Source organism: Onthophagus taurus, chromosome 11 (assembly GCF_036711975.1).
Source record: "Onthophagus taurus isolate NC chromosome 11, IU_Otau_3.0, whole genome shotgun sequence".
Classification (NCBI taxonomy): domain Eukaryota; kingdom Metazoa; phylum Arthropoda; class Insecta; order Coleoptera; family Scarabaeidae; genus Onthophagus; species Onthophagus taurus.
This window is the reverse complement of record NC_091976.1, coordinates 27,485,301-27,505,149: the sequence shown is the minus strand read 5'-3', so window position 1 is coordinate 27,505,149 and position 19,849 is coordinate 27,485,301. Positions and strand designations below refer to the sequence as shown.

Below are 19,849 nucleotides of genomic sequence, written 5' to 3'. Positions count from 1 at the left end.
TCCGCGCGCTCTCTCCCGTGTGTTCGTGGGAGTTGTATGTTTCATAACCTTTTTTTGTTAGAAATTCTTTTGAAATGGATAAAAAATTACAAAAGAAACTGGAAAGGAAACTCAAAAAGTATGAAAATATGCTTTTAGATGAAGCTGGTATTTATGTCAGTTCCGACGTTACTAAGGTAATTTTTGTTTCATTGATAAATAAACAAAAATGTCACGAGTTTGACAGTTCGTTTTTTGAGGTTATGTTGTTGTAGAATCTTGCAATTTGTAATGCTGGATTAGTAAATGGACTTTCTGAAGAAGTTGTTTATGATAATTTTATTAAAATTGGAGAAATTGAAAATATTGTTATGTTACCAGGAAAATCCTTTTGTTTTGTCCAATTTGAAAATGAAAAATTATCACAAAAAGTTTTTGAACAATTCAATGGATCTTTACCGATCGCACAAGATAATAAACCTATTTATTTACAATACACAAAAAATATCCCCGATGTAACAAATACATTCAATGAACATCCTCAGGGTTTAATAATTATAAATGACTTCATCAATGAAGATGAAGAAATGATTTTATTAGGTTTATATAATTTTGAGACATCAAAGGAATGTATGACTTTAAAAAAACGTTTAACAAAAAGTTACGGGTACCAATTCAATTATGATAACAATAATGTTTCAAAAAATGATCCTTTATCTGAAAATATTCCTAAAGAATGCGATTTTTTATGGACCCGTTTATCAGAAAAATCCAACTTAAAGCATTTCAAACCAGATCAATTAACAATTAATTATTATAAACCAGGTGATGGAATCGCCCCACATATTGATACTCACTCTGCATTTGAAGGTCCCATTCTATCATTATCACTAGGTTCCTCTGCTGTAATGGAATTTAAATTAAAAGATAAACGCGCAAATATTTTTTTACCTCAAAGATCTCTTGCTATTCTTTCTGGCGAATCGCGATATTGTTGGTCCCACGCTATTATAGGTCGAAAATACGATATAATTCCAAAACAGGGCCGTTTTACGGTTCATAAAAGATCTGTAAGGACATCTTTTACATTTCGAAAAGTTTTACAAGGCGAATGCAATTGTGATTACCCGGAATATTGCGATTCTTACGCAAAATTAAATGAAAACAATAATTTAACGGGTAACATCGCGGAGAGTATCGAAAAAAAGTATGTTCATACCGTTTATGAATGTATTGCGGATCATTTTGATACAACAAGAAATAAACCGTGGCCTGGAGTTGTTAAATTTTTAAACACTTTTGATTTGGGATCGATTATTATTGATGTTGGGTGTGGAAATGGGAAAAATATTGGAATTTGCGAAAATATTTTATCTGTATGTTAAAATATCCTTAATTTTTGATATTTTAGTAATGATTTTTGTTTAAGATTGGTTGTGATTACAGTAAAGGTTTATTAGATGTTTGTAAAAATCGTGATTTAGAAGTTTTTTGTTGTAATTGTCTTTCTGTGCCTTTAAAAGATTCTTCAGTTGATGGAGCTATAAGTATAGCAGTTATTCATCATTTAGCAAATTATGTAAGATTTAATTTGAAATTTGAGTAAATTTTTTTTAAATTAATTTATATTTAAGGAACGCCGTAAAAAAGCGATTGAAGAAATGATTCGAATTTTGTTTATTGGTGGAAAAGGATTGATTTACGTTTGGGCGAAAGATCAATATAAAAAAGATAAACAAAAAAGTAAATACATTAAACAACAACGGCAAGAATCAAATTCGTTTTCTTCGCCTTGTGAAAACATACAAATCGAAAATGACGTTTCTTTACCAGTTCATGTAAATAGGACAACGTTTCAACATCAAGATATGTTGGTTCCTTGGATTAAAAAGGACAAAATCAATAAAAATGATGATGAGACAGGAAATTGTAAAGAAAACGAAACTTATTTACGTTTTTACCATACTTTCGAAGAAAAAGAATTATTTAATATGTGTTTGGAAATTGAAAACATTAAAATTGTTGATTATTATTATGATGAAGGAAATTGGTGTTGTATTTTTGAAAAAATAAAATAATTAAAAATCATGGTTTATTTAGTTATTAATTAATTAACAATTTCAGGCCTAAACTCTGCTAAAACTGTATCATAATCAAAGTTATCTAATAAATTCAGTAATTTGGGCACCTTTGTTTTAACATTAACTCCTTTTAATTTGTGATAATCTACGTATAAATCTGTTATTACACCTAAAAAGATAAACATTAAAGTTTTATTTTTACTTTTGTACACTAGCACTGTTACTATTAACACTATATCTAGAACTAGAATCATTTGGGTTTAGCTGCACGTCTCTAAAAACGGCTAACCCGACTGATTCTAGTTCTTGGTCTAGCGCTGCATAACAATTAAAACTAGAACTAATACTAGACCTAGAACTAGAAGGTTTCGAATGTTTCTAGGTTTAGTGTTAGTTCTAGTTTTACACTAGCATTGTAACTATGTAGCTAAACTCGAATGATTCTAGTTTTTGGTTTAGCGCTGCATAACAATTAAAACTTGAGAGAAAAGGTATTAGCCCTACAGAAGATAAAATATGTGCAATACAGAACGCAACTGAACCAACTAACAAAACAGAATTACAGGCATTTTTGGGTTTGGTAAATTTCTACCATATCTTTCTGAAAGATAAAGCAAATATTGCCGAACCGTTGTCTTCTACATAAAGACAAAACTTTTGAATGAAAAATTGAACAGAGAAAAGTTTTCAATAAACTAAAGCAATTATTAACAAAAGAATCTGTCTTGGCACACTACGATGAAAACAAACCGTTAGTCATCACGGCTGATGCAACTCCATATGGAGTGGGATGCGTTCTAAGCTAAAGGGTCAACGGGGGCGAAGAAACTGTTGTCGTTTATCATAGCCGTACATTAACAAGCACGGAAAGAAATTTTGCACAAATAGACCGAGCAGCTTTGGTATTGGTGATAGCTGTTAAAGTTAGCTGGTTTCATGGTTATTGCTACGGAAGAACATTCGAGCTCAGGACAGACCATAAGCCTCTACTGGGAATTTTGGGGAAAAATAAAGAAAGGTTATCGCCTCGTATGCTGAGATGGACTATCATATAACTATAGGTTACAGTATATACTTGGAAAAGATTTAGTAAATGCTGATGCGTTGAGCAGGTTACCACTCAAAGTTGAATGTAGAGAACCACCGCGAGCATTGGAAGTACTGATGTTAGAAAACTTACCTGAAAAAATGATAGAAGCAAAAGATATAGCGATTGCTTCGGCAAAGAATCCAATCTTATCCAGGGCAAGAGAATGGATTTGGAAAGGATGGCCTCAAAATCCTAAAGAAGTGTGTGCAGAATTTCAACCCTTTGTGGCAAGAGAATTATCATGTTACATGGATTGTATCCTATGCGGAACACGGGTTGTGATTCCACCAGGAGGGAGGAAAGAGATACTAGAACCATGCTTCACATCCAGGAATCGTGAAGATGAAAGCCTTTGCAAAATCATATGTTTGGTGGCCTGGGATAGAAACAAATTGAGGAAAAAGCTAATACGTGCATAGTTTGCCAAGAAACGCGAAATATGCCAACTAAGGCACCAGTACATCCATGGGAGTGGGCAAAAGCGCCTTGTTTGAGATTGCACTTAGATTTTGCTGGTCCGGTAAAAGGAAGAACATTTCTAATTACAATTGATGCTTATTCAAAATGGCTGGAGGTTCATCAGGTTCATACTATGTCAAGTGCTGCAACAATCTCAGTATTGAGATAATTATTTGCAACTCACGGTTTGCCAGAGGTCTCTGATAATGTTACAACAAACCTGAAAGCGGTGTTGAAGGAGATGAAGAGTGAAGATATCCACAAAACATTAGCAAGATATCTACTTACACAACATAGTACACCTCATAGTACAACTGAAAAATCACCCGTGGAGATATTCATGGGACGAAGATTGATAACATTGTTAGATAAAGTAAAACCAGATTTCTCCCGATCAATGAGAGCAAAACAAGAGTCAAAGATGGATAACAAAACTCCGAGAACTTTTGCAACAGATGATTTAGTATATGCTAGGTCTTATGTTCCAGGTCCGAAAAGGATATCAGCTTCAATTTCAGAGAAAACTGGTCCAGTAAGCTACAGAGTGGAAGAGTTATCTCCAAGCAATACGAATGGCCAAGATCAGCAATCAGAGAACGTTGAATCCAGTCCACCAAGAGCAAGAGAGGCCCAAGAGACAACCAAAGAGAGAGCAACAAGAGAACGAAAGAAACCTCACTATTTAGAAGATTACGTTTGTAATGTTCGAGAAATCCAGGAGGGAGGAGTGTCATGTATGTGCATGACCGAAAGAAAACGTCTAGGTCTAGTGTTAGTTCTAGTGTTAGTGTTAGTCTAGTTTTATTTTTTATTCAACGCTAGATTGTTGTATATTTTTGTCCACGACTACCTTATAATATATATCATTAATACAAACCGTAAAATCGATCCAAGTAAGAAGGTTGTTGAACATATTCTGCTCTTAATTTAGTTTCATTAGCCAATAAATCTTTATATTTTGGTGATAGACTGTTTAAAGATTGTTCATCATTCACTTCAAGTTCATGTAACGCATCCAACATTGAAACTTTTGTTACCAAATCAATATGGTCCTTTAATTTGGGTTCGATCGTTTTTAAAACGTGATTAATACTTTCATCATTTATAACTAAAATTAATTCATAAGTATTTTTTGTTAAATTTATAATAAGTAATCATAAAAATTTCTTACAAACTGCTATATCGACTTTAATTTTCTTCTTGGTGGCTTCTTTCGACATAAATTCTTTTAATATTGATATTGTTGATACGTTATCTGACTTAAAAACACCCTCTCCTTTCCTAAAATAATTTTTCGTTATTTTTTTAATTCTATAATATGAAATAAATACAAACCAATAACTACAATATAAAATAGTTCCCAAAAACGTCGATTGAAAATACAACTCAGTTTTTTCGATTAATTGAGGTTTTTCAGGCACTTCCGGTAAACATTGATAAACCCAAGAATGCATTTCAGCTAAACTAAAACTTCCTTTAATTGTTAAAGTGTTGAATGGTCTGTAATTAAAGTTTTAAACGTTGTATTTCATGTAATATAAAATTTACTTATTTTCTTCGAAATGATGTATTCTCAAATGCAAACTTAAAGGTTTTATTTCGTAAAACCGAACTTGGCAAAACTTTGGTTGTACAATTGGGGTTATATAAACTTGTAAAATTCCATATTGGCCCTCAATTGTTCTTACATTCACTTCTAATCGATTAGTATTCACTTGACAACGATATGTAGCCAATAAATAATTTCGATCATCTTTGTTGTTGCAATAACTAACAACGGCGGAATTTTTTTCAACGTCCAATAAATCCAATGGAACATCACTTTGAAGAAGAATATTATCTATCGGCATTGAAACCTCTAAAGATAAAACGTAAGAGGCTCCCAATTTCGAAAGAATCATCTTAAAAAAAACGATTAAGTTACATTATTAATTTCTAAAATAAAATTAATTCTACCGAATCCTTTATAGGACAATTTGGAATTACTGTGATGTCGTCTAAATATGATAAAGTCGCTGTTTGGTACTTTTCACGTTCTTTAGTTACCTTTATTTGAAGCTCTTCTAATTCTAATCTAAAAAAGTGATTTATTTTTTAAACAATTTTAATTAATATAATTTATACTTTAATTTAGAAATTTTTAATTTAGTATCAGAAGAATAGCTGTAATTTCCACTTATTGTATCTGTCGCAATATTTTTTTCGTTACTTTCAGGAGTTAACCCAAAAATTCTTCCAGTGTAAGTACAAATAAGAACTTCTTCATGATAAATACTCCCAACAAATCCGCATTGTATTGAAGTAACACTTTCATTACAATTCTTAAATATAAAAAATTTATTAAATAATCAAATAACAAAATAAAACGTACATTAACGAATAACAAATAAGATGTATCTAACTCATCTAAAATATTAATCGTGTAAATCTCAATGTTCCCATCGTTTCGCCCCAAAAATAAATTTTTATTTCCATCCCCAGTTATATCATAAGAATAAATCGTTGAAATCCCACTAGAAAATTTTTTATTATCAATCAACCACCTTTTAAAAGGTTGATTACTTTCAACATCTAAAATTCCAATCCTTCCATCGACTGTTCCAAAAAGAATATGCCTCCCATTTTGTTCTAATAAATATAAAACTGTCGGAGCAGCCTCAACCTCAACACTAATTGTAACTCTCGCATGTTCCAAAGCTCTAATCATTCGACCTTCACAAGCGATTAATGAAATTAATCGTTTCGTTTTCTCCGATTGAAAAGTCAGAACATCCACGATACAATCGCCACATAAATAAGAACCGATATCTTTACAATCTCTGTAGTGATTAAAAATGTGTTTACCACAAACGAAGAGATCGTTTCCTAAGATATACATTGAAATAATCGGTTCTGTTAAGTTTGTGTCAAAACTTAAAAATAATTTTCCTTTTTTTGTGTAACCTCTTATTTCATTTTCTGATGCGATGAACATTTTATCTGCTAAATTTTCTATAAAAATGTGTTAATTAAAAATAATTTGTTAAATCTCACCATATTCTCCAGCTAATTGCAATGAGGATATTTTTGAACCTGGTAAAGTTTTAAAATGCAATTGAATATCTTCTTTTTTAACCGAAAATACTTGGAGTACTCCATCGTTATCAGCTACAGCAATCTAATTTTATTTAAGTTTAAAAAACTTGTGCTACAAGATATTTATGATTAAAACACCCACCTTTTGTTGTTCTTTGCAAGATGATGGTATCAATTTCATACAATTATTTGAAGTTACTCCAACAACTGTGTAATCAATTCTATATAATTCCAACTCCATTTTAATTCAACTATTTTACATTACTTCTTTAACATTCCAAATTCATTTTTGTTTATGTTGAGTTTCTATAGCAGTATGTATTGATTTTTTCTCTATTGATTTTCTTGAATAAAAAAGCAGTTATAAATTGTATAATTAAATTTATTAGAAAAATATCTCTTAATATTTATAACTATTCATATCAAAACCATTATCAATCATAACTTTATCAATAAACTCCCTAAAAATTGCTACATTCACATAAACCCCTGGTGTGTTTAACTCCCCACAACCAATTCCCCAAGAAACAATCCCAATTTGATGATATCTTCCAGGTTGGTCACTTATTGGACAGACTAAAGGGCTACCTCCATCACCATGGCATGTATCTTTATGATCTTCGCCCCCGGCGCAAATAAAACTGTGATGGAGTTGGAAAAATTCACCTAAACGAGTTTGACGTAACGATTTTAAACATTTTTTGTTGTCAACGATAGGTAAATCAATTAATTCAACGATTTTGATATCTTCTTCTATGGAGTTAGTTTTATCAAATGATCCAACGAGGCAACGACCAGGTTTTGGAACGAATCCTGGTGGTGGGATACATATTATTTGCTCAGGGGTGATTGCATCAAAGGGTTCTTCTAAAATTATTACAGAAATGTCGTTGTGAAGCGTTAATGGATTAAATTTGGAGTGTTTCTTTATCGTTTTTGTATTTATTGTTGTATCATCTAAAAAAAATAAAATTCTCATATTAACTTCTTTGGATTATTTAATTTACCAATTTGAATGGTCCATAATCCATGATTAACATTAAAACAATGCGCAGCTGTTAAAACGACTTGTTTATGGATAAAAGAAACTCCGCAACGTGGAATGGGTTTTGTAGCTATGTCTTCTTGAAAATATAAAGTGGCCAACCATGGGTAATCATCGCGTTTCTTGTACCCACATCCTTTTTTAAAATTAGGTACAATCGTGGTGTTTTGTGTTTTTGGTAAAACGCAACAAACGTCGAAATAACCTTTACAATGCGATTTAAATCCGCGAACGTCTAACAATTCATTTCCATCTATTAAAACTTTTTCCATATCTTCCGAACATTGGTAATAAGGCACGCAAGTACAATTTGTCGAGGAAAAGATCCGTGGAACATTTAAAACTAAAAATAAAAAGGAAAATTGCGATGTTAAGAAATGTTGAAGAGACATTTTGTATTGGATAAAAACCAGTTTTTACGCCGAGAACCAGTTTTTGTGTTGGAGAGGTTAAAGTTATGTTTTATCAAGGTATAAATGAAGTTAATTTTATTATTATTTCTTCTTCAAACTATAAGAATGGAAAGTGAAAATGATTTTTTAGACATCAATCTAAAAAGTAAAAATATAACGATAGAAAATTGTATTTGTGTCCCATATTGGCAATGTAAAGAAGATTTCAGTGGTTTGATTGAAGATGGGTTAAACATCATCGATATTAGGTTAAATTTAAACTTAATTTTTGCAAAAATTAAACAAACTTTATTCCTTAGAATTACAAAACCAACAAATTTAGACCCATGTAAAGGAGATTTCGATGTATGTTGTCAAGTTGAATGCGGAAGAAGAAACACAAATCTTCCAACATCCTTCCAAAACGACACATGGAAATCACGAATATTAGGTGAAAATAACGAGGCTGATTTTGCAGAGTTTCCTTGGATGTTGGGAATAATCCAGCGCAACATATTTTTATGTGGGGGTTCTTTAATCCATCCAAAAGTAGTGATAACAGCCGCTCATTGTGTTGTAGAAGATGAAACTTACATTGTAAGAGCTGGAGAGTGGAATTGGGCAACTAAAAGTGAACCTTTACCCTATCAAGAAAGATCATCAGAAAAAGTACTTAATTAATTTAATATATTCTTATTTAAATAATTAAATTTTAGATTATTGTCCATACAAAATATCGCCCAGAAAATTTAGAAAACGACATCGCTTTGATTATCCTCTCAGAACCTTTCCAATTAACTGAAAATATTGGTGTAATTTGCCTCCCTTCAACTTCATCACCGCCTAAGAAAACCAACGAGAATTGTTTAGTTACTGGTTGGGGAAAATCCACGAAAGGCGGAACTTATCAATCTATACTAAAAAAAGTTACTTTACCACTTGTGCATAGAAGGGATTGTTCAAAAATTTTAGGAAACATTCGGTTGGGACCCCACTTTAAGTTGCATAAAAGTTTTACATGTGCGGGGGGAAATTCTAAAGATGCGTGTAAAGGAGATGGTGGAAGTCCATTAGTGTGTCCTATTTCTGGTCATTTGAATCGTTACGAACAAGTCGGGATCGTTTCCTGGGGCTTAACTTGTGGTGTTTATCAAACTCCCGGAGTTTATGTTAATGTTGGATTTTTTATCGAATGGATTGATCGAGAAATGAATAATAACGGTTTTAATAGTCGAATGTATAAGAAAAATTAATTGTATTTATATTTATTTAAAATTTAATAAATTAATTTGTTTAAAAAATTTTGATAGTTACTATATATTAATGTCAAATGCTCACATAACCTCAAAATTTTGTTTAAAAAACCTTCAATTTGATTAATTGAGTAAGATATCTTTAAGAAACCTTTAATTCCTTTACACATATTCATTTTAAATAATTATGTTTTAGTTAAATAGCTCCATATGTACACTCAGCGATTTCTAACCTTAAAAAGTTTCCTTTCAACTTCAAGAATTTATTATTCAAGAAAAATGAGTAAATGCACAATTGGTGTGGGTCAAATGACCTCAACGAATAATAAGGAAGAAAATTTAAATGTTGTTAAACGATTAGTTCAAGAAGCAGCTGATAAAAAAGCAAAGGTACGTAAATTTGTTTTTATTTTATTACCTTTTAATTTTATAATTTAAGATGATTTTTTTACCTGAAGCTTGTGATTATCTTGCTACACATAGAGAAGAAGCCAAAACTTTAGCAGAACAATTAAACGGGCCTTTAATTAAAGAGTATTTGAATTTAGCAAAAACTTTTAAAATGTGGCTATCAATTGGTGGTTTTCATGAAATTGTTAAAGACAAAAATGATACTGTAAAGTTAAATAATTGTCATATTATTATAAATGATCAAGGAAATATTGTGTCTGTATATAGAAAATTACATTTATTTGATGTATCCATTCCAGAGAGAAACATTAATCTTAAAGAATCAGATGATGTCGTTCCCGGTAAAGAAATTGTGGAACCAGTACAAACTCCGTGTGGATTAGTTGGATTAGCTATTGTAATTTTTAGATTATTATTAATTATTTTATTATTGAGTTAAAAATTTTAGTGTTATGATTTAAGATTTCCAGAGTTAAGTGTATTATTAAGAAAGAAAGGTGCTTCAATATTAACATTCCCTTCAGCTTTTACACAATTAACAGGTCAAGCTCATTGGGAGGTTCTTCTTCGAGCTAGAGCCATAGAAAATCAATGTTATGTTATTGCAGCTGCTCAGTATGGAAATCATAATAAAAAAAGAGTTTCTTTTGGTCAAACAATGGTTAGTAATTTATTTATTTACTTTTTTTTGATTTTAAGTGGTTTAATTTATTTTGAGGTGGTTGATCCATGGGGAAAAGTTATTGGGGAATTAAAAACTTATTCAGAAAATGTTCCTAAAGATGAAGAATTATTAATGGTCGATATAGATTTGGGGCTAATTGATAAAATAAGAATGGATATGCCAGTTTTGGAGCATCGCAGAGATGATATTTATAAAATAATTCAATTGGAGAAGGGGTTAATATCGCCGGATTCTCAGGAGAGTTTTAGTTTTGCCCAAAAAACTATTTTATCTTCACAAGCTTTTTTATGTACACAACATAGTTTTGCTTTTACGAATATTCGATGCGTTGTACCTGGACGTATCCTAAAAAATTGATATGTTTTTAATCGTTTAGAACATAAAATGTCACTTCTACTTGAGTAATAGATGGTGTCATAAAAGTCCGGGACCCCCCAACTATGCGACGTTGTAACTTTGTTAGTTTTTCTTGTATGAATGTGAAATTTTGCTCGCATGTTCGTCTTATTGTTACTAAAAACGTAGATTGTGTCATGATTTTGAGGTTGAGAGTGGGGCGACTTACAAGAAAATTGAAAAAATTACTGGAATTTCTCCTAAATGTATTCAATGCACAATCTGTCGTTATCAGGAGACCGATAGATTTGAGGATCGTCCCAGAAGTGGAAAACCAAAGATTATTCCTGAGGCCAGTGCGTACTCCACTCTTGAGTTTTCCTGCTCAATTCATTTTACTTTACTTACCTATACATCATGGTGACGCTTTTTGATTTAGAAAAGCTCGGTTTCCTCAATTAAATGAAATTGACGGAATCAGAACTCGCTGGTCGTGATATAAACTACGCTATTCCAATTTTTTATAACTATGTTAATACTGCCAAGGGGGTCGCCAGAGAGAGGTAGAGGGGGGCCGCTGCCCTCTCATCAAAGATATTATTAAATTTTTTCAAGAATCAGTTTTGAAATTGATACCAAATATTTCCAGGCTTTGCAAAACAAGGTGGAGCGAAAAACACAAAAATATTAGAGTTTTTAGAGATATCCTATTATAATGGAGGCCTTAGAAACCTTGTCATGGAAAGAAAATAAGAATAAATAATGCGACTAGAAAAAATGCTTATCAGCTCCAAGCAGCAGCTTCTAGAGTTTCGTTTATTCTCAGCTTTATTTTGATAGCCAAATACTCGGCTATGATGGAACCTGCTTTGAATAAGGCATCCCAGCGCTTTGCCGCATTTTGCAATTAATAGAGAACCACCGTAACAGTCCAGAAAGCGTCAGAGATGAAATTATTAGGGACGCTACTATCGTTCCAGAAAAACTTGGACTGGGAGAAGACATGAAGTTAGTGCCCCGTATTGTTGGGAGACAACAACATCAGAACAGCTACCCAGCAGCAAGTCCCTCAGAATTCTGGCGGAGGTCTTTAATAACACCATACTTAGACCCGATTATTAATTCTCTTGAAGTTCGCGTTTCTGAAGAAAACACCCCGTCATTTTCCTTATCTAAATTACACGCGGCTCAAATGTTAGACATGTCACTTATTAAGTATCAACCACGAAATCGAACTATGGCAAAAACTATGGCAAGATAAACCTGACTCAAAAGAACTAAGTGTTGTGGATGTCATAAAAGATGCCGACATTGTTTTCCTTGAAACGAGAAAACCCTTTATAATTTTGGTCACTTTAACTGCACGACATATACTGTTGTACGATCTTTTAGCAGCTTGAGGAGAATAAAACCTGGCTTAGAAGCACTATGGCATAGGAAGCATGTATAGGAAGCATATTTTTGAGAACTTTGAGGGTTTTATTAATAATCTGGTTGATCAATTCGCTAAGAACCCACAAAAATTATGTTTTAAATAATTTGGTCTGTTTTTCTTTTCATTTTTTTCGTTCTGCCCGTATGCCCTTCCTTTGAATCAGATGCACTTTGACAGAATTGAGGTTGAGGAGGCCCTGATAGGCATCAGGGTTATAGACAGTATTGGTACTGATTGTATTCCATCAATTTTATTTAATGTTTCATTAATAATGGGTGTCTTTCCTTCATTGTTGAAGCGTGCTTTTATTCTTCCTATTTTTAAATCTGGGGACCGTGGTGTTATATCTGATTACCGTCCCATATCTATTTTGCCAGCATTTGGGAAAGTGTTTGAGAAAGCAGTTCATGCACGTCTATTCTTTGTCCTTAAATCTAAAATCATTGTAGATAACAGAACTGTCGCTGTTATCATTTGCGATTATTAATTAAAGTATCCTTTACTTAATGCAAAAAGCCGTTTTGAAAAATCACTTTCCGTTCTTGAGAAATAAATTTTTGAAATGATCTACTATTTTTTCGAATTTTACAATTTTGACCGATTAAGTTTTAAAAATTCGTATAAAATCCATTTCTTGGAATATGAGTATGAAAATTTCCCAAAATGTTAAGAAAAGTGTCCTCTTTCTAATGAACCAACCCGTTTTGAAAAATAACTTTTAGTTTTTGAGGAAACAATGTTTGAAGCTTTGATAAAATTTTCGATGTTGCAATTTTCATCGATAATTTTCAAAATTCGCTATAAAATTCATTTCTTGAAGGATCCTTGTGTAAATATCACCAATTGTTAATTAAAGTATCCTCTTTTTAATGCAAAAAGCCGTTTTGAAAAATCACTTTCCGTTCTTATATTGATATATTGATACTGTCGTCTCCAAAACCTGGCCTATGTTAGGATTTATTATGAGATCCACAGTAGCTTTTTCTAACATTGATGCAATGAGAAATCCCTATTTTGCGTATGTCTACAGCACACTTAACTTTTGCAGCGTCGTTTGGAATCCTCAGTATCACTCGTATAAATCTAGAATTGAGGGTATTCAATCCAAATTCCTCAAATACCTTTGTTTTAAATTTTCTGTTGTGCTTTGACTATCTGACAGCTACTCCTAGAAGCAACCTGTCAAAACTCTCCTTTATTGATAATGGCAAGATCCGGAAATCGTGTTAACATAAATCTGTTTCAGCATTCTTTCTATGCATTTAAAAAGTTGCTCTTTGCTGCAGTTGATGTTGCGTTCATTTGATATGTGATATATTTATATCACCTAGACTTAATTTTAGTTTTTTTCTTAATTTTTAATTTTAGTTTATGGATTGGGATTAACTCCCAGTACTACGTTGTTGGGATTTTGATGAAAGAAGTGTTTCCTTGGAGCCAGTCTCACTTCAGCAGACACTCCAAGACAACTCAGCGCTCTCGCACAAGTCTAAGGTGGTTCAACAGTGATGCAGTAACAAAATTTAGCCATTATCACATCCACCGCCCTTCTACTTACCAGAATTGAACCCCATCGACTTTTTTGTCTGGTCGGTCCTTCAAAAGAACGCAAGAAACATTCACAAAAATCTCGACAGTTTGAAGCGGCTCCTTTATGGGACAATCTCGTCGTTGAGTACCTTTTCGCCACAGTGGCTGCGTTCTCTAAACAACCACGGGTTTGTGTGAAGGCGTAGTGTGGATATTTCGAATTTCGATCGTACATTGTTGTTTGTTAATTAAATTAATATTGGTCTTTTGTGCACCTTTATATTCATATGATTTATTCACTAAAACAAAATTAGTGACAGTTTATGTGTTATTTAAATATTTCCTTAATACAAATATAGATGTTTTGGTTGCTTCAAAAAGGATAGCAAAAAGATTAGAAGATCTTTCAGCAGATGAAATATCCGATTTATTCCAAACTGTGGTTAAAGTGCAAAGAGTAATGGAAACTGTTCATGGGGCTAATTCATCGACGATTTGTGTGCAAGATGGAAAATGTGCTGGTCAAACAGTTCCGGTAAGATTAAAATAATATTAAATTCTAACTTTGCAAGTGATTTTTTAGCACGTTCATGTCCATATTCTTCCAAGAAAATCGGGTGATTTCGATAGAAACGATGATATTTATCAAGAATTAGCGAATCACGACCGTGATGATAGTATAATAAGACCGCCTGAAGAAATGGTGGAAGAAGCAACGTTATTAAGGAAATATTTTTATTTAAAATGATTTTAGGTAGTTTGTAGGAAAGGAAGTAAAAGAAACAAATAAATTTTGTATGAGATCTGGCAACATTATGTTTATTTTTCTTTTAATATCAGATGTTAATGCTTTATACAGCGTAATGGTAGTAGTTACATAGTAACAACTTTGTTATCTTTTAATATTTTCTTTTTAGATTTTTTTCCGGTTGTTTGTCCGTCCTCTGTCGTCATTATTCGACTTTCTACTTAACACTTATAACTAAAAAAATCTCTACCGCTAAGTTTATCTTTCAATGTGCTGTGAAATGATATATTTATAATAATATACCATCGTAGAGTATAACTAGTATCGTCTCTTTTTTTAAATTTTCTTTTAATCGTTTTAGTCGTTCGTTAATTTTTCTTCAAATTTGTTTATAGAAAAGGTGCAATAAACATGCAATTGAAGGGGTCAAGAGTGTTTGTTTAAAGAAACTTAACGATAAAGTCCGTCCTTCGAAATTAATAAATAATACAATGAGAATTAATAGGCGTTTCAAGTCGAAGTATTTCATTTTAAAAACATTCTTCATTAGAATTCTGTGAATCTCTTATGTAGTTATAGTAATAATAATCGGTGATTACTCTAAATTCTTTCCGACGCTATACTTTCTTTTTTACGCTCGCGTTACACATTTAAATCATTTATCCATCCTCATTCGTAACTATTTAGAAATATGTATAATAACTTGTACTAATTAAAAAAATAATAATAGTTATAATACAGGGAAATAAAAAAATATATATCTTCAAAAACGTGCTTTGTAAAAATTAAAATGGCAAGTAACAAATTAAGGTACAAAAAATAAATTACTATAAAATAAAAAAGAACGAAATCGCTTATTATGCCTAAAATTTTATATAATTTAGAATGCGAAAAACCCGCACGGCTCCCAGTTGAGCAGAAGGTACTTTATTTTTCTTTTCGAATTACTTCTAAAAAACACCTAATGTATCGCAAACAGCCTGTCGTGTAAAATGTTCAATCGCAGCCTGAACAGGCTGCGCGTAAAGCGTTAGAATTATTAACACGATGCCTCGAATTCCCGAGTTTTACCCAACGGGGCAGTTGTTGAATAACTTCCGGGAAATCGAACATCGCCCGACCTTCTTATATATTGAGCCTCGACAACAATTTTACAAGAAACTCATAGAGAAAACGTTTTATAATAACATCTTTAATATCTGGTGTTTACTTCAAAAAAATTTAATAAAACAAAATATAACGATAAAATAAATCTTTGATATCTTTAATACATGTACTGTTATAATATTACAAAAACGTATCAACCGATTTTTTTTAAATTATTTTATTTTATTTATTTTTTTTTCAATTTTAATAGCCTTATTTTATAGAGAATACTTTTGTTTGAACACAATAAAGTTATCTAATTTTGCTACGTTTTAGTAACAAGATCTCTTTGGTCTATACGCAGTTCTTTATAACTCCTTAGAGCCGTTTCGGACGTGATAGTGCTGTGCAAAAGTCGCGGTGCTGATAATAATTGGGATATGTAATCGTACCATAAAAATGAAAGCGATGATTTTTCTTTTTTAAGTGTTCTTAAAGTGGAATCCGATTTTTTTGGATATTAATATAGAGTTTAGACTTAAACATAGCACTATATGTCTAAAAATTTTTAGTTTTGAATGCAATCTTTGGTGTGTAATCGTTGCACCTCCAAGAAGCCAGAAACGATTTTTTAAAAATGCTATACCGCGTTGGAAGGATTTAACTTTTGATGAAGTCATCAATCCCTAACATTATAAATTACTTTTTTTACAAGTTATTTTTTTGAAAATAGTTAAGTTTTAAGAGTTAAGTTTTTATAACCATACGATATTTTGGTCCTATTTTGTACATTCCCCATATTTTTTTTAATAATCCTAAGTACTTAGTCATTTGATTTTCGGTTAATGTTTAATATTAAAAAAAATATTATAACAGTACGTGAATTGTGGAAGTAAACACTAGACGTTTCTCGATTACTTTAATTAAAACCCCTTATTAAATTAGTATAGTGCCATTAAAATTGACTCAAAATTATATAACACTATACTTTTATCCTTATTAATTATCCTTTCCGCGTGGATTTATTTTCATTTACTTTGCGATGTGTGAGCGGAAATCTTAAACGGTAATCATTTTTTAAAAAAAGTCTTGGTCTTCCCACCTTGCGACGTTTAAAATTTAGAACATGTACGCCTCAAATGCGGGGGGCGAGGACCCACCTTGTCTATCACACGTTAAATAAAAAATAACCAAAACGAATCGTTGATACACTGTCAGCACGCGCTCTCTAATTCATGACTTCTTCTTCTTTTTGCTTGCCTTTTCCGAAATTCGTTAAACTCTTCTTTCATGGCTTGAACGCGCGCGTCTATGTTATCATATCGGGTGCTCCGAAGAGTTCCATAACTTTTCCGTAAAGTTGGAACGTCTAAATCGGCATCGCGGGGTCCTGTTGGCGTTGAAGGCGTCGGCGTGGGAGTCGACGGATCGAATTCGTAATGACCATCAACGCTTCCAACGTCAACGGCTTTATGATGAATTTGTTCGGAAGTCGATGGAGAAGACGAAGCTAATTCTAACCAATGTCCTACGATCGGTGGTGGTGGAGGTAAAGCGTACGGTGGAGGTGGTGGTCTGTATGGAGGTAATCTCCATTCGAAGGTTGAACCCGATTGAGAGCTTTGATTTTGGTTTGAAGAGGTGTTTTTCGAACCGAATCCGCTGGAGCTTGAACGACTTTCCGGGGAGCGGTCTAAATGGTCCGGGGAACCAAGTTCTGGAGCACTTCTTGCTATCCTCGCGTGTCTGGGTAATAATCTCGCTCGTGATCTTGATAAAGGATACGATGGTGGTACTCGTATTGGATGAACTGGTATGAAACATTGTGATTCTTCGTGAATTGCTCTTAATGATGGTAATTCTTGCGAGTATCTTTCGTGCATTGATCTCAACTGAACAAAACCGGGAGGTGTTGGATAAGATCTATCCCCGGAACTCGGATACCGCACGGAACTTAAATCACTAAAGTACAACGGCGTCCATGGCGATAAAAGTAAAGCACTAGAAGTTGCAGGTGAGCTGCATTGTACCCGAGGCGTATTCGGGCTATATATCGTTGGAATTGGTTTAAAATTGGGGCTGTTGTAGTATCGAGGACCGGTAACTGTTCCTAAGAGACCATTCCAAACGGGTCTTGCACTTTGACCGGACGCATCCGATCGTAAACTCAATTGACTCGGATAACTAACTAACGGTTTCCTCCAAGAAGCACGATTGTTATTTCGTTTCGGAAGGAAACCCCCGTCGTCGCTGCTGCTCATATTCGAAAGACTTTCAGCTCGTAAACTAAGTGAAGAATCGATCAGAACGAATCGTCCATCGGCCGCCCTCGAAATCCTCCCTAAGGACTTGTGCTTTGATGGTGAAGAGGGGTGAAGGTAATCCGGGTGCCAGCTGAGACTGCTTCCGGACCTACAGCGGTCTCTTGGCCACACCCAATTCGCTACGAAAGCCAGAATTCTCAGACCTGGTATTCTGCCTTTTCTAAGTCTGCACAAAACAAAATATTTTAGACCTTTTTTATTTTAATTTAACACTAATTTTTCCTTACATCATTATTATTAGTTCACATCATAAAATTAGCGGAAAAATTAATGTTATTTTATTAATATTAAAGGAACATAAAACGAATGCCAATTGGATCATGCTCGCACAGGACAACACGTACATGCATGTTCTAAAAAGGGAAAAACGTGCAAAACATTGTTTATTTTCGTATAATTAATAAACAATATTTTAATTATGATTTAGATGATGAACCATCTTATCCTTTCCGATATATTCCAATTCGTTTTTCTGCTTCAATTTAGAAAGCTTTTTAATTACCCACATCAAACGAATTTCTTTTGCTGTAGGTAATTGAAGAATACGTCAAAGTGTTGAAAATGCATAAAGTGCTGTATGAGTATCATGTATTGATCGACTAAATAAATTAAATGGTGGCTAAAAATTACCTGAATGAGAAACAGGCTGGTGCTGTGAGCGCTATACAAAATTAAGGGGTGGATTCGCGAGCATAATGGACTCAAAAAAAAAAAAAAACAATCGTTCGAGACTTACAAAGAGAAAGAAAAAATAAAGTGTTGACATTGCACAAGTCTCCGTCAATTTTCTACCTAAATGAAAGCCGTTCAAAAAAAATAAAAAATGATCTCAAGGAAATTTAGATCTGTTGTTGGGAGGGCACGAACCTAAACTAAAGACGACTCTTCACTTTTCGTGTCACTAGAAAAAAACACGGTGGTTAAAAATAATTCTTCAATTTTATCCTGCCACCTAAAAAATGTTGGAATTTTTTCTGCTTGGGGAATGGATCATCATCTATTGGCTACGAAGTTCTTTCACACAAGATACAACAATGCGAAAACGGGCCATACGACCGCACTTGCAACTGTATTATTTGGTGCATAATGCAATAAAAATTTTTTGGTTTGAAGTGCTCGCTGTGTGCTTTTTGTTGTGTTAATAATTCCGAATTGTGCAGAAAATTTTATAGGGAAAACGTTATGGATACGTTTTCTAATTTAATTTTAAATAAAAAAATTTACATAATCAATCCATTCACGTTAAATCAAATTGAATTTTAAACACTTTAATGATAAAATTAACATAAATGAATTGCTTATATTCCTGTACAATATAAGTTAGAAAGGCCTAATAGAGCGAAAAACAAGTGTAAGTGCGAATAGATGATGTCTCAACATCTTCTGAGCTCTTCACCTTTTTTCCTCCTGCTTGAGACGAATCCGTTTCGGCGGCAAGTAACACAATCCAATCAGAAACTGGGTACAGAAATGCAAAGAAAAATGGTGCGCGCTCTTAAAGGCTACCATCAAATGAAATTTTAATAAGATCAATTTCATTAGAAGGTGACGCCGTTTTGGAAAGAATAACAGGTGTGGTTATACATTTTCGATATTTCTCTATCAATCTTAAATTTTAAGTGATCAAAAAAGTATATAAATGAATAAAGAAAAAAGGAAAATGATGAAGAGAATGGTGAAGAAATTATTTAGTAAGCAACATTTATAGCTTATAAAAGTGGTGATTGAAATTCTAGAAATGGTTTGATTTTTAGGAGAGAAAAAATGTTTTTAAAGTATGAAATAAAATCTAAAGAGTTTTGATATATTGAGTTTTCTTAAACAAATCTTATAGCATTAGTTACTGTAGAACAAAATGATGGAAAAATTAACATATATAGAAGACGCAACCATGAATATTAGCTTTCGCAGTATGACTGT

General features: G+C 32.8%; 6 protein-coding genes across 22 annotated transcripts in view; 3 read left to right on the top strand and 3 right to left on the bottom strand.

Annotated features, from left to right (window-relative positions):
* The first annotated feature begins 1 nt into the window (after position 1).
* Positions 2 to 2,067, top strand: LOC111415793 (tRNA (carboxymethyluridine(34)-5-O)-methyltransferase alkbh8). 3 transcript variants are annotated; one of them, XM_023047659.2, is made up of 4 exons: positions 2 to 176; positions 255 to 1,355; positions 1,409 to 1,558; positions 1,614 to 2,067. In XM_023047659.2, the coding sequence occupies exons 1-4, from the start codon at positions 75 to 77 to the stop codon at positions 2,055 to 2,057; spliced, it is 1,797 nt and encodes a 598-aa protein (XP_022903427.2). In that variant the 5' UTR covers positions 2 to 74; the 3' UTR covers positions 2,058 to 2,067. The 3 variants fall into 3 exon arrangements, with proteins under 3 accessions (XP_022903427.2, XP_071056312.1, XP_071056313.1); XM_071200211.1 differs by having other exon boundaries at positions 101 to 176; positions 240 to 1,355; XM_071200212.1 differs by having other exon boundaries at positions 120 to 176; positions 227 to 1,355.
* On the top strand, positions 86 to 14,582 carry LOC111415794 (NFT-1 protein). Of its 2 annotated transcripts, none has more exons than XM_071200213.1 (7): positions 86 to 176; positions 9,571 to 9,764; positions 9,814 to 10,182; positions 10,234 to 10,446; positions 10,504 to 10,810; positions 14,131 to 14,306; positions 14,355 to 14,582. In XM_071200213.1, exons 2-7 carry the CDS (start codon positions 9,585 to 9,587, stop codon positions 14,517 to 14,519), a joined length of 1,410 nt encoding a protein of 469 aa, XP_071056314.1. In that variant the 5' UTR covers positions 86 to 176; positions 9,571 to 9,584; the 3' UTR covers positions 14,520 to 14,582. The 2 variants fall into 2 exon arrangements, with proteins under 2 accessions (XP_071056314.1, XP_022903428.2); XM_023047660.2 differs by lacking the exon at positions 86 to 176 and adding an exon at positions 9,417 to 9,505.
* Positions 2,055 to 7,034, bottom strand: LOC111415792 (BBSome complex member BBS7-like). Of its 3 annotated transcripts, none has more exons than XM_023047657.2 (10): positions 6,827 to 7,034; positions 6,643 to 6,766; positions 5,981 to 6,600; positions 5,734 to 5,930; positions 5,566 to 5,683; positions 5,158 to 5,510; positions 4,945 to 5,109; positions 4,781 to 4,890; positions 4,487 to 4,717; positions 2,055 to 2,229 (listed from the first exon to the last, which is right to left on the bottom strand). In XM_023047657.2, the coding sequence occupies exons 1-10, from the start codon at positions 6,923 to 6,925 to the stop codon at positions 2,087 to 2,089; spliced, it is 2,160 nt and encodes a 719-aa protein (XP_022903425.2). In that variant the 5' UTR covers positions 6,926 to 7,034; the 3' UTR covers positions 2,055 to 2,086. The 3 variants fall into 3 exon arrangements, with proteins under 3 accessions (XP_022903425.2, XP_022903426.2, XP_071056311.1); XM_023047658.2 differs by having other exon boundaries at positions 5,981 to 6,591; XM_071200210.1 differs by having other exon boundaries at positions 5,981 to 6,588.
* Positions 7,046 to 8,145, bottom strand: LOC111415778 (phenoloxidase-activating factor 2-like). The gene is made up of 2 exons (XM_023047628.2): positions 7,692 to 8,145; positions 7,046 to 7,641 (listed from the first exon to the last, which is right to left on the bottom strand). Exons 1-2 carry the CDS (start codon positions 8,119 to 8,121, stop codon positions 7,085 to 7,087), a joined length of 987 nt encoding a protein of 328 aa, XP_022903396.2. The 5' UTR covers positions 8,122 to 8,145; the 3' UTR covers positions 7,046 to 7,084.
* On the top strand, positions 8,248 to 9,374 carry LOC111415795 (phenoloxidase-activating factor 2-like). Its single transcript, XM_071200505.1, has 3 exons — positions 8,248 to 8,390; positions 8,442 to 8,790; positions 8,838 to 9,374. The coding sequence occupies exons 1-3, from the start codon at positions 8,248 to 8,250 to the stop codon at positions 9,372 to 9,374; spliced, it is 1,029 nt and encodes a 342-aa protein (XP_071056606.1).
* The window catches only part of LOC111415790 (immunoglobulin superfamily member turtle), a 62,472-nt gene continuing 57,185 nt past the window's right edge, over positions 14,563 to 19,849 (bottom strand). For all 12 annotated transcript variants that reach the window (XM_023047642.2, XM_023047648.2, XM_023047644.2 and 9 more), the window contains one exon: positions 14,563 to 18,095. In XM_023047642.2, coding sequence (XP_022903410.1) covers positions 16,820 to 18,095 — 1,276 coding nt within the window. In that variant the 3' untranslated portion in view covers positions 14,563 to 16,819. The remainder of the gene's footprint in view (positions 18,096 to 19,849) is intronic.